The sequence below is a fragment of the Pinus tabuliformis genome, chromosome J, assembly GCF_031772625.1.
Source record: "Pinus tabuliformis cultivar Carrire ecotype Pingquan chromosome J, CPIR1, whole genome shotgun sequence".
NCBI lineage: Eukaryota > Viridiplantae > Streptophyta > Pinopsida > Pinales > Pinaceae > Pinus > Pinus tabuliformis.
Genome location: NC_142295.1, coordinates 1,474,047,657 through 1,474,058,868, shown reverse-complemented (window position 1 = coordinate 1,474,058,868; position 11,212 = coordinate 1,474,047,657). Strand labels below are relative to the sequence as shown.

General features: G+C 35.6%; 1 protein-coding gene across 8 annotated transcripts; it reads right to left on the bottom strand.

The window, feature by feature from the left end:
- Nucleotides 1-1,169: 1,169 nt before the first annotated feature.
- Nucleotides 1,170-4,673, bottom strand: LOC149232949 (serine/threonine-protein kinase AFC1-like). Of its 8 annotated transcripts, XM_089379583.1 has the most exons (12): nucleotides 4,152-4,659; nucleotides 3,727-3,943; nucleotides 3,554-3,580; nucleotides 3,311-3,464; nucleotides 3,108-3,156; nucleotides 2,861-2,975; nucleotides 2,603-2,691; nucleotides 2,260-2,410; nucleotides 2,086-2,150; nucleotides 1,895-1,992; nucleotides 1,699-1,804; nucleotides 1,170-1,576 (listed from the first exon to the last, which is right to left on the bottom strand). In XM_089379583.1, exons 1-12 carry the CDS (start codon nucleotides 4,257-4,259, stop codon nucleotides 1,418-1,420), a joined length of 1,338 nt encoding a protein of 445 aa, XP_089235709.1. In that variant the 5' UTR covers nucleotides 4,260-4,659; the 3' UTR covers nucleotides 1,170-1,417. The 8 variants fall into 8 exon arrangements, 6 of the variants coding, with proteins under 6 accessions (XP_089235709.1, XP_089235714.1, XP_089235710.1 ...); XM_089379588.1 differs by lacking the exon at nucleotides 3,727-3,943 and having other exon boundaries at nucleotides 4,152-4,670; XM_089379585.1 differs by lacking the exon at nucleotides 1,699-1,804 and having other exon boundaries at nucleotides 1,475-1,576; nucleotides 4,152-4,654.
- Between the last annotated feature and the right edge of the window lie 6,539 nt (nucleotides 4,674-11,212).

Below are 11,212 nucleotides of genomic sequence, written 5' to 3'. Positions count from 1 at the left end.
AACCAAGAGATGGAGAACAAGTAGGGGATGCCTGATGATAGTACGAGGCCGACTGTGGATGCCCAGGTGTTCATTATCCAGTTTCTTTGTTCTCTGCTTGTGTTGCTTGGGTTATGGCTTCCTATATGGAACCATCTCTCTGTTTTTTTGTGGGGTCTGGACTTGAGAAGTGATACCATTTTTGAAATTTCTGCTCTCACTGAACTGGTTTCCCCGATGTTGGGGCAGTCCAGATTATGTTGACACTCTTCGATACCTTGTTCAGGGCCTTGTCCTCTTTGTAACCTTCTGTACATATTAATAGATTACTTTTACTTAGAAAAAAAAAAGCATTTATTCTTGTTGTTCATCTTGCGTTTTGAATATAAATGTTGACTGGAAAAAATAACAATTGAAAAGAAATATTCATTCACTACCCTCCCGCCCCCAGTAATTCCAGCGATATGTATTAGAATTAATGACAATCTTTGAAAAGCCACTATTTTTTTGTTTGTCATGTGCTTGCCAATAATAAAACCCATAAATAATGTGAAGTAATTAGTTTGGTTATTAAATGTGTTACATAAGACCCATCAAAAGCCTTTTTTTTGTGACATTTGAGATCTCATCTTAAAAAGTTTTTGAAACTAATTTGAAGCCCACTACACCCTTTTTAAATTGAAAAGTGAAAATAAAACATAAGAGAAACGATCAAAAAATTTAAAAAAAAAAACTTTAAACTTCAACAATAATTTTATTCATTCACAAGGTAGAATTAGGATATTCCCTCATTCAATGACACCCTTCCATCTTAATTTAAATAAGTCAAAATGTTAACTATACTTTAATTTTATTTTAATTTATAATTATTATTTTAATTTTTTTAGGTAACATTAATGACATTATAATATCTATACCATGCTCGGCTAAAGAGCAACTCTCTGCTCAATAATATTTCAAGTAGCAATTGCTTAAGTCAATTAAATCTTTGCGATTTGAATTAAAAAATAAGCTTCATTTGAAATAATTTGCAGTTGTGTCGAAAAATACTAAACATTCAATATAATGTAAAAGTAGACACCAACGGTTCTTATTTTACAATGTCTATAAGCCAAATAAGTTTATTGTGATGGGAAGACATCTGGCTAATTAATTTCTTAGAGCCCGCGGGCACAGAGCCATCTCCACACTGAAACATAGGCACCCAAAATTTGTCCCAAACAGGGAATATCCCATTTACCTTGCTTTTGATTCCTAACTGAATGTACCATTAGGATGCTCCATTTGCATGCCAGGTGTCCGAGCCATAATCCTTAAAACCCTGCGCACAGATCTCATCTCAGAAGCCTGGGGAACGATGATGCCTGGCACCTGAGACCAGCGAAGTTGATAACAATCCAACATTGTCCCATGCAGCGAATCAGAATTCTCATGATTTCTATGCACCATATTTATGAAATTTGGATCCCTCTAAGAAGAATGGATGACTCAAAGCTTCTGAAGCTTTCAAACGTTCAGAAGGCTCAAACTTGAGAAGTCCTTGCAGCAAGTCTATAAGTAGACCAGCTGAATGGTCCACATGCTCCATGATCAAATTCTGCAGAAAGGCATATTTAAATAGAAAACAGTTAGCCATAAGTTAGCCATCCAAAGACAATGTAAATATCGTGGGACCATTCTAAGATGTGTAGACACATGAAATAAAATAGTTAGGCATACTCTTAGGGGGCACAACTTCCTAACTGCTCGGATACTATCTCTGGAAGATGCTCCTTCTGGCCAATGCAACCTTTTCCCATGCCGAAAATATTTTGCACTTTTGCGACTGTTTACAGGATGGCGTTAAATGTTATGGTTTACATTAAGCATAGGACATTTAGGAACTCATTTCACTAAAAAACGTCAAGGAACTCACTCTGATTTCTTTATCATACGATGTGGCAATGAACCCAAAACCCTTTCCATCATGGCAAGATGTTCCAAATTCTCATGGGTTTGAAATAGTGTCTTTCCCTGCATGTTTAATATGCAACTCTGATAAATATATTTCTAATTTACAATGGGTTAAATATCATCTTCACAAAATGTAATTGTATGATAAATTACCAAGCAAAGCTCCACAAGTATGCAACCTACACTCCAAATATCAGAGGGGTAGCTCCATCCAAGTCCTGTCAAGAATTACAATGCAATTGGATATAGGTTCTATTTAATAGCTCATTTGAACATTGGAATGTCACTCAAGTGGTAGATCCTACTGGGACGTCTTTCCAAGCTTACCCAATATAACTTCGGGAGCTCGATAATGCCTTGTAGAGATCACTGATGTATGATCTTCTCCTTCGAAAGTGGTACTTCCAAAATCAATCAACTTTATTGCACTTGACTTTGGCAATCTGTCGCACATTTCTTGTGATGACTTCTCCAAACCCTTTGAAAACGGATACTAATCAGAGTTTGTCGCTTGGAATGCATGAGAATATACAATTAAAGACACAGAGACCAGAGAGTAAAGAATAAATGTGTTGAACCAAAGAAGGAGCCATTATCAAATAATTATGTTTTGAGAATACAATCAAAACTGTTAACCAAGAAAAATTTGTTTCTCTTGCCACTGAACTACCTTATATGGTATCTTCACAATGTCTGAAGAAACAAAAAGTGTATTTTCTGGCTTTAAATCTGTGTGAATGAGCTTCAAGTCATGCATATCTGCCAATCCAGATTGTTATTAAACTCAAATGAATATCGCTTATAATGGATAGACATTTTCTCAGGACCTAATTAATAATAAAGATCATATGTGCAACTCTGAAATGATAATATTACTGATTAGCCAATAAAGCTCTCTAATAAGGGAAAAAGAAGTGAAGTTACACACATGCTACAGACTGCAAAAGTTGCCTGCCAACCTCCTTAACAAGATCAATGGGAAATGGGCGATAGTTATTTTTCTGAAGAAAGTCATATAAGCTTGGCCCAAGTTTTTCAAAAACCTGTTAAGATAATTTACATTCATCAACAAACTAAAAACTTCTCTAGAAACAACCAAAAGAAGATCTTTGAGAGGCCATTTAAAATGCCTAACATTCACTAACGAAAAAAATTAAGTTCTGCTGAGAACTCACGATACACGTGTGATTCCTATAGTCAAACCAGTCGCGCATTTGCACACAACTGTATCAAACAAGTCACGCACATCAACCGACCAGTGAGATACTGTACCTTAAGGAGTCTAAAGCAAATAATCACTCAGAATGGCTATATCTATTAAAAACTGTGCAGTGATTAACTAAATGACATATCTCGACAGATAGTCATTCTTTCATACCGTGTACCAGTTCTATCATGCTTGGCAACTTCACGCAGCACATCAATTTCAATCATTGCTGCCTCCCGGTACTTTTGTAGGCCTCGAACGATTTTAATAGCTACAAGGTCCTTTGATTTTCGGTCCCAGCATTCTAAAACTTGGCCAAATGTCCCTATAAACGTCGACCATATTCCAATCAAATAAATTCATTGGACAAATCTAAGAAAATACTAAGAGACCTTATATATCCTAGATTCTTACCTTCGCCCATTTTACTGAGAATTTTATCTGTAAAAAGGATAGCAGAAGAGATATTAGCCAAATTAGCAGGATAAATGGGGGGAAGGGCTATTGTAGAAAAATATTTTGTCATCAACAGTGGGCAAAACCCCTCGAAAATAAGATTACCAACAATACTAGAAACATGTCATTACATCGAGGGGTCAAATTCTCTCCGAGTTCAAATATGTAATGGCCATCCTTGTCATCAGTACGCCATCGAGGGGAGGCATTGCGGGAGGATCTTGCTTTGAATTTCATGGTCGGAGATGAAAGCTGACCATGGTCTGAGGAGATGGAGGGTTCTGCCCCTTCTCCATTTCCATTCCCGATCCCAACATCTTGCCCACTAGATACTAATGTTGGCTGAGCCTACACATAGCCGTTGATTCATTTTCTATTCAAAATAACCAGTAGAAAATCCTCTGACTATTTTTACCAAACCACCAATACCAGGGGATTGAAATGCAAATCTCACAGGATTCAGAGGCGCAAAAGAAAACCCTAATTTAAAAATCTAATTGAAGTTAGATCTATAAGAAAATTGGTTGTAATTTAACAGATTATAAAATTAACCAACCTGCATATGACAAGGGAGGACATCCCACGAGGACGTTAGCTTTCTGCGCTTCCTGGGATTTTCATCGATCAGAGTTAGAGGACGACGATATTCTGCAACGCAAGCCATGTCGGTCTTGTGGCACGGGATCCAACGCCTTCTCACAATCGAGTTTCGAGGGTTCGCTGATCCAAGAAGAAGATAGAGTTTCGACCGTTCTTGATCCAAGAAGATGCTAGGGTTTCTGAGGTTTGTTGATCCCAGAAGAAGGTACAGCTGCAAGTATTCGTACAAACGGAGTTCTGATTTGGTTTTGGCGATTTGAAGTATTTATAGTATCACTTCCGTCCTCTAATTTCTTTATAGCTCTCGATTGTAAACCGACACAACTTTCTCATCGAAGCCTGTCCCGAGTCCACAAAATCCATGGTCACATGGCATGGCACCCTTTCTCATCGAAGCCTGTCCCGAGTACACAAAAGCCGGTCTGATCATAGCACCCCTTCGGACGGAGCCTTTGGGATTTTCAATTTTACCAAAGAACTTAAGGGAGTTTTGGGTCCACTGCTTGCGTTTACAGGGAGGAATTAATGGCTAGTAAAAGTTAAATGCGGATATTATATTAAAATTCTTTAAGATGTAAACTTGGGGGACCGATATAATTATAATAATTATTATTTTTATTAATTATTACTAGATATTTTTTAAATATATATATATATATAAAATTTTGTAACATTTTATCAAATCATAAGACATGTTTTTTATTGGATTCTTTATTTGTTTTTGGATGAGCTTAGATCTATTTTAATTTCAGATGTACCACCTCAAGAGAGGGATCAAATCTTTTTTAACCCTAAAATATTTTTGCATTTCAAGAGATTTGATACCTCTCACATCAAGTTAAAATGGATCTTCTCCTTTAAATAGGTTATATTCCACATGAATACCGTGGCTTAATCCTATTGATCATTTTTATTTTTACTTTTACTATTACTTTATTATTATAAGATTGTTTTTATTTTAAGCCCCAAGGGTTAGCTCAGTTGGTCAAAATCAGTGCCGCCATCTGGACGTCACAGGTCCATTCTCCCTGAAGCCCTTGGGGTTAGGCCTAGCTAGTGGGCTGCGGGGCTAGATTCCCTTTGAGGTCGATCAGCCCAGACATGTTGACCAAGGTGTCCGTGAACCACAGCAAAAAAAAGATTGTTTTATTTTGTTATTTATTTTTATCTAATTTGACTTAGTCAAAATGAAAGAAGAAAGAAATTTTTAACATCTACGAGGCTAAAGATAGCCTATGGGACAGATTGCTTTGCCATCTGCTCCTTGTATTCAGCCCTTTTCCTGTGAAGCCTCACAATCAATGCTCCTTGTATTTAGCCCTTTTGTTGTGAAGCCTCACAATCAACACTACCAACTTCTTGACAAACCCCTCACTGAATAAATTATCCCAAGGGCTAGCAGCCAAAATACCTACATAACTTTCTGTGTTGTCTTTGAAGGCCTCACATTCTAAAATGTCATGTTTTTTGTTTCTACGAGCAAAAAATACATACTCTTTCTTCCCACACTTCTTTTGGTCTTTTCCAGCGCCTTGTTTCACAATGGAGCCTATGAGAATTAGTCCTTAACTAAGAAATAAGAATTTCGGCTGTCCAATAAATATTGGCCCCTATGTGTGCTTTTTGTTGATGATTATGAGTCAGATTAAACTCTTCGATATAGTACTTTTTCTTTCTCCCTAGCTCCTTATCCCAAGTACGCTTGTGGAACTTATTTGTAACAACCGCAATGAAAATTTCATGTAATAAAAGTTAATAAGGCAAAATAAGACCATGGTTAAGGGACACTTATTTCAAGCTAAATGTTAGGCAAAGATATCCTAGTGGGCATCACTAGATGTGTGTTTTGGCTAAGGAAAATTCGCAAAGGCAAAAAGGTATTTTTGGCACATTTATTAATGAAAATAAAAGAAAATGGGAGAAAATGAAGATAAAAGGTCACAAGTTGCATGTGAGGAGGAAATTGAAGGAAAATAATGGAAAATGAAGAAAATAGAGGCCTCATTAATAAAAAGGCTTTTGAAGATTAGTTGGTAACCTTTTGTCAGTTCAAGTTTGGAGCTCTCTCATTATTCTCTCTCTCTCACACTCTTGGTCACTTAGTCTCTCTCTCTCACTCTTGGTCAGAGTTTTCTTGAAGAACTCTAGCTTTGGATCAAGGAAAGAAGAGCAAGCAAAGGGAAAGGAAGGAAAGCAAGGATCAAGGAAGAAGAGAATGATTAGGCAGCTTCAGCAATAATACTTGCAGGTAACCTTTTGCATGTGTGATTTCTTAGTTGGTTTGGACATGCATGGCTTTGCATGTTGATGTATGGCTCTCTTGTTGTTGGTGACACGGTTTTGCCGGATTATGACAGTGGTTTTCAGCCTAGCCTTGCCTTTTTCTGGATGCCATGGTGTTGGGATGTTTACTTTGGTTTTTGAGCTCGGGTTTGCCAGATGGATTTCGAAATCCGAGGCGGAGGTGGTCTCAAGTTTCATTCCCAAAGGCCTAGGAATCCCTTAACCGAATTTGGCGGGATACACGGTAAAGCCTGAGGGAGAAGTCTCGGTTTAGGGCCTAGTGATCCGGGTTTAGATTGCGGTAAATCTTGAGAGACTGCCAAATTAGGGGGAAATATGCAGATGGATATGTCCTATGCTACTATTCTTGTATATGGGGGTGAACACCTTAGGTTATACAGAAAAGTAAGATTCCTTAACACTATTTGTAGGGTTGATCAAGAAATAAATAATTTTATATATGTTGTTGATCAGGATTTTGTATGTTTTACATTGTCATCAAATGATCTCCAAAATTCTCAACTCAACATTGAACATATTGTGAACAAACCTAAATGTATAAAAACTGATGTGTGGAAATTATACTTTGATGGGGATTTTTCTAAAGATGGGGCTAGAGCAGGAATTGTATTAATTTCTCTAGGTAGAGAAAACATAACCCAATCCTTTAAGTTGGACTTCGATGTTACTAATAATGTAGTAGAATATGAAGCCCTACTTTTAGGCCTTGAGATGGCTAAAAGTCTAAAAATTCTAAATTTGAGTGTTTTTAGTGACTCAGAATTAATTGTTAAACAAGTAATAAATCTATGCCAAGCAAAACATCCTAGGCTTAGAGCTTACCGAAATGAGGTATGGGATTCCATAGAAAACTATTTCCAAGATTTTAGCATCACGACAATCCCAAGAGATGAGAATATTTATTGAGACTCTTTAGCAGTTTCTACAATCTCCTTTAAAACACCTGATCCAATGCAACTTCAATATCAAATTCAGATAAAATATAGGCCTTCAATCCCTGATAATCTTAAACATTGGAAAGTGTTTGAAGATGATGAACAATTGAAGAGTTCCCTGCAGGCAATTGATGATTTCTCAGCCTTGCAAGTTGAGTTAGAACAAAGTATTGATCATAAATCAACTTTGAAAATGAATCCTCACAATTGAATAATAAGATAGTTGATTATAATATCCTCCAATTTCCAAACAATTTCATTCCTAAGGGTCTGATCCCTCTTGAAATGCTTTTTGATCATATTGATGTTTTAAAAACTTTGTAATTAAACACACCACAAGAGGATGTGGAAGACTGTAACATTGGAACTCATGAAGAACTTAAAAATGTGAAAATTTCAGCATCCTTACCCAAGGATATAAAAGACAAGTATATCAATCTCTTGAAACATTATAAAGATGTCTTTGCTTAGTCCTATGATGAGCTCAAAACTTATAATACAAATCTTATTGAGCATTAAATCCCTTTAAAACCAGAGGCCAAAGCATGCCAACAGAAATTAAGAAGAATTAATCCAATTTTACTTCCAACCATAGAAAAAGAACTAAAGAAGTTGTTGGATGCCAAGATTATTGTTCCTCTTAGATATTCTGAGTGGATTGAAAATTTAGTTCCTGTAAGAAAAAAGAATCGTAAAATTAGACTGTGTGTGGATTTTAGGAATATGAACAAATCATCCTTAAAAGACAATTATCTATTGCCTAAAATGGATCAATTATTGCAAAGAGTTTCAGGTTCTAATAGAATTTCCATGCTAGATGGTTTCTTTGGATACAACCAAATTTTGGTAGCTCCATAAGATAGAGAGAAAACAACATTCACAACTCCCTGGGGTACATTCATGTATGCTAGGATGCCATTTGGTTTAACCAATGCAGAAGCAACATTTCAAAGAGCTATGGATTTAACTTTTGTTGGAAAAATCAATAAGTTTATTGTTATTTATTTGGATGATCTAATTGTGTTTTCAAACTCTGATGAAAAGCACTTGAGAAAGGTTTTTGATAGGTGCAGAAAATTCAGAATTTCGCTCAACCCAAAGAAATATTTGTTTGCCATAAAATAAGTAAAGTTACTAGGCCACGTCATCTCGAAAGGAGTGGTAATTGATCCAAAATGAGTCTCAGCTATTGAGGTAATCGATCTCCCCCTAAATAAAAAGGAAATTCAGGCTTTTTCAGGAAATATTAATTTTCTAGGATATTTATACCAAAGTGTGTTGAAATTGTTAAAGATATTACTGATATGTTGAAGAAAGATCATGAGATTAAATAGATATTGCAAGCTAGATATGTATTTACTGTAAATCAAAAAGGCTATTTCTGAAGCCCCAATACCAGCCAGCCCTGATTATACAAAACCTTTCAGCATTTTCTCTTTTGCCTCTGATACCACTTTAGCTTTTGTTTTACTACAAAAAAATGATAACCAAGATGAACAACCAATTTCCTTTTTTAGTAAAGTTATGAGAGATGTAGAGCTAAAATATGATATTATTGAAAAACAAGCATATGCCCTTGTACAAGCTCTAAAAGCTTTCAGAACTTATGTCCATCATTCCCCTATTACTGCCTATGTCCCGAACAATGTTGTCAAAATTATTTTGACCCAACCTAATACAGATGGTAGGAGGGGGAGATGGATAGCTAAAATTCTTGAATTTGACCTAGACATCAAATCCACTAAGCTGGTAAAAGGACAGGGTTTAGCCAAGTTGTTGGTTGAATGTAACTACAAAGTTATAGGAATAAACACTATCATGCAGGTATCGGGAGAGAAGAATCCACAAGAACCTTCGTCTAGTTCATCAAAGAAGAATCCAAAAATACATTCTTATTCTACAGATTCAACTCCTCTTCCACTTCACATTGAGGAAAAGTTCTTGTTATCTGAAAGGTATGCTGATATTGTAAACTTTCTTCGTGATTTTGAATATCCTCCCGGTTTCACAAAAAATCAAGGAAGAACTCTTAGATTAAAGGCTATGAAGTATTGTATTATCAATGTTAATATTTATTGGAAAGAGCCATTAAACATCTTACTTTTATGTCTAACTGAGAGTGAAACAGAAGGAGTTATAGATCAGTTTCATGAAGGAATATGTGGGGGTCATTATGCTTGGAGAGCAATAACACACAAGATTTTGAGAGCAGGTTTCTATTGGCCAAAGTTGCTTTCACAGGTTGGAGCAAAGGTCAGAAGCTGCATTCCATGTCAAGTTTTTGTTGGTAAACAAAGATTAGCAGCACTCTCCCTTGTTCCAGTTTTGATTCAGGTACCCTTCTTACGATGGGGACAAGATTTCATTAAGAGATACATCCAACATCCAACAATCAACACAGATGGATCGTAACTATCACAGATTACTTTACAAAGTGGGTAGAAGCTATCCCAGTCAAAAATGCTACAGATACTGTTGTCATTAAATTTATTGAGGAAAACATATTATCTAGACTTAGCTGTCCTCAGCAGATAGTTACAGATAATTCACAAGGATTTAGTAGTGTTAAAATGATAGAATTTTGCCATAAATATTAGATCATATTGCATCATTCTACTCCATACTACCCTCAAGGGAATGGACTGGTAGAGTCATCTAATAAAATTTTGGTAAAGAAGATCAAAAAGGTACTTACAGATCATAAGAGAAATTGGGACAACCATCTTAAGTATGTAGTTTGGGCCAACATAATTTCACCCAAAAGATCAACAGGTAAATCTCCTTTTCAGCTTGTCTTTGGCACTGAGGCTATTCTTCCTACATAGTTAGCTTTCACTATCATGAAATTCTTACAAGAGACAAATGAAGAACCTGATGATTTTTCTAAGAGAATTAATCAAATTATATAATTGAATGAAGATAGAGATGAAGTTCAGTACAAACTTTGTCAATATCAAAACAAGATGAAATCTTTTTTGATAGGAAAGCTAGAGGAAGATATTTTAGAGAAGGAGATTTAGTTTTGAAATGGGATGCCCAAAGAGAAGAAAAGAGAAAACATGGTAAACTTGATAATCTCTGGCTCGGGCCATTCAACATTGCAGAGGTTAAAGGAAACAATAATTTCATTCTACAGAACCTGGAAGGAGCATACTCTACATTACCTATCAATGGACAATATCTAAAGCACTATATTCAATACTGAAGTTGATTGTACCCATAATACATTGTACATTTCCGACTTTATCTACTTTTTCATGGAAGGTGTGATTTTCACAGCAAAGACTCCATAGCCCGAGGAGAATGCACATGTATTTGCACGTTCTTTGCATCTCACAGGGAAATTAAGTCTCCAGATGGAGCTAATGTTGTAAGATTATTCTGCATTTTACATTTATATGTCAAAAAATGAAAAAGAAAAAAAAATAAATAAAAAAAAAAAAATATATATATATATATATATATATATATATATAAGAAAAAGAAAAAAAAAAAATGAAAAGGGTATTTAAAAAATGAATATGAAAAAATGATGAAAACCCTTAGAAAAATAAAAAATATGTGAGCCAGCTTAAATGCCACATTAGATACTAAATTAATGAAGTCAATTAGTTTAAACCACAATTATAATTGTGATTAGTTAGTTTCTAATAAAAAAATTAATTGATATGACATGTTTTTCGTATATGGTATCGACTACACTACAATAAAGCGCCACGATCTCTTCCGCCCAAATCGACGACTGTCATCAACTTCGGACCTCCCCTTGCCTCTCCGA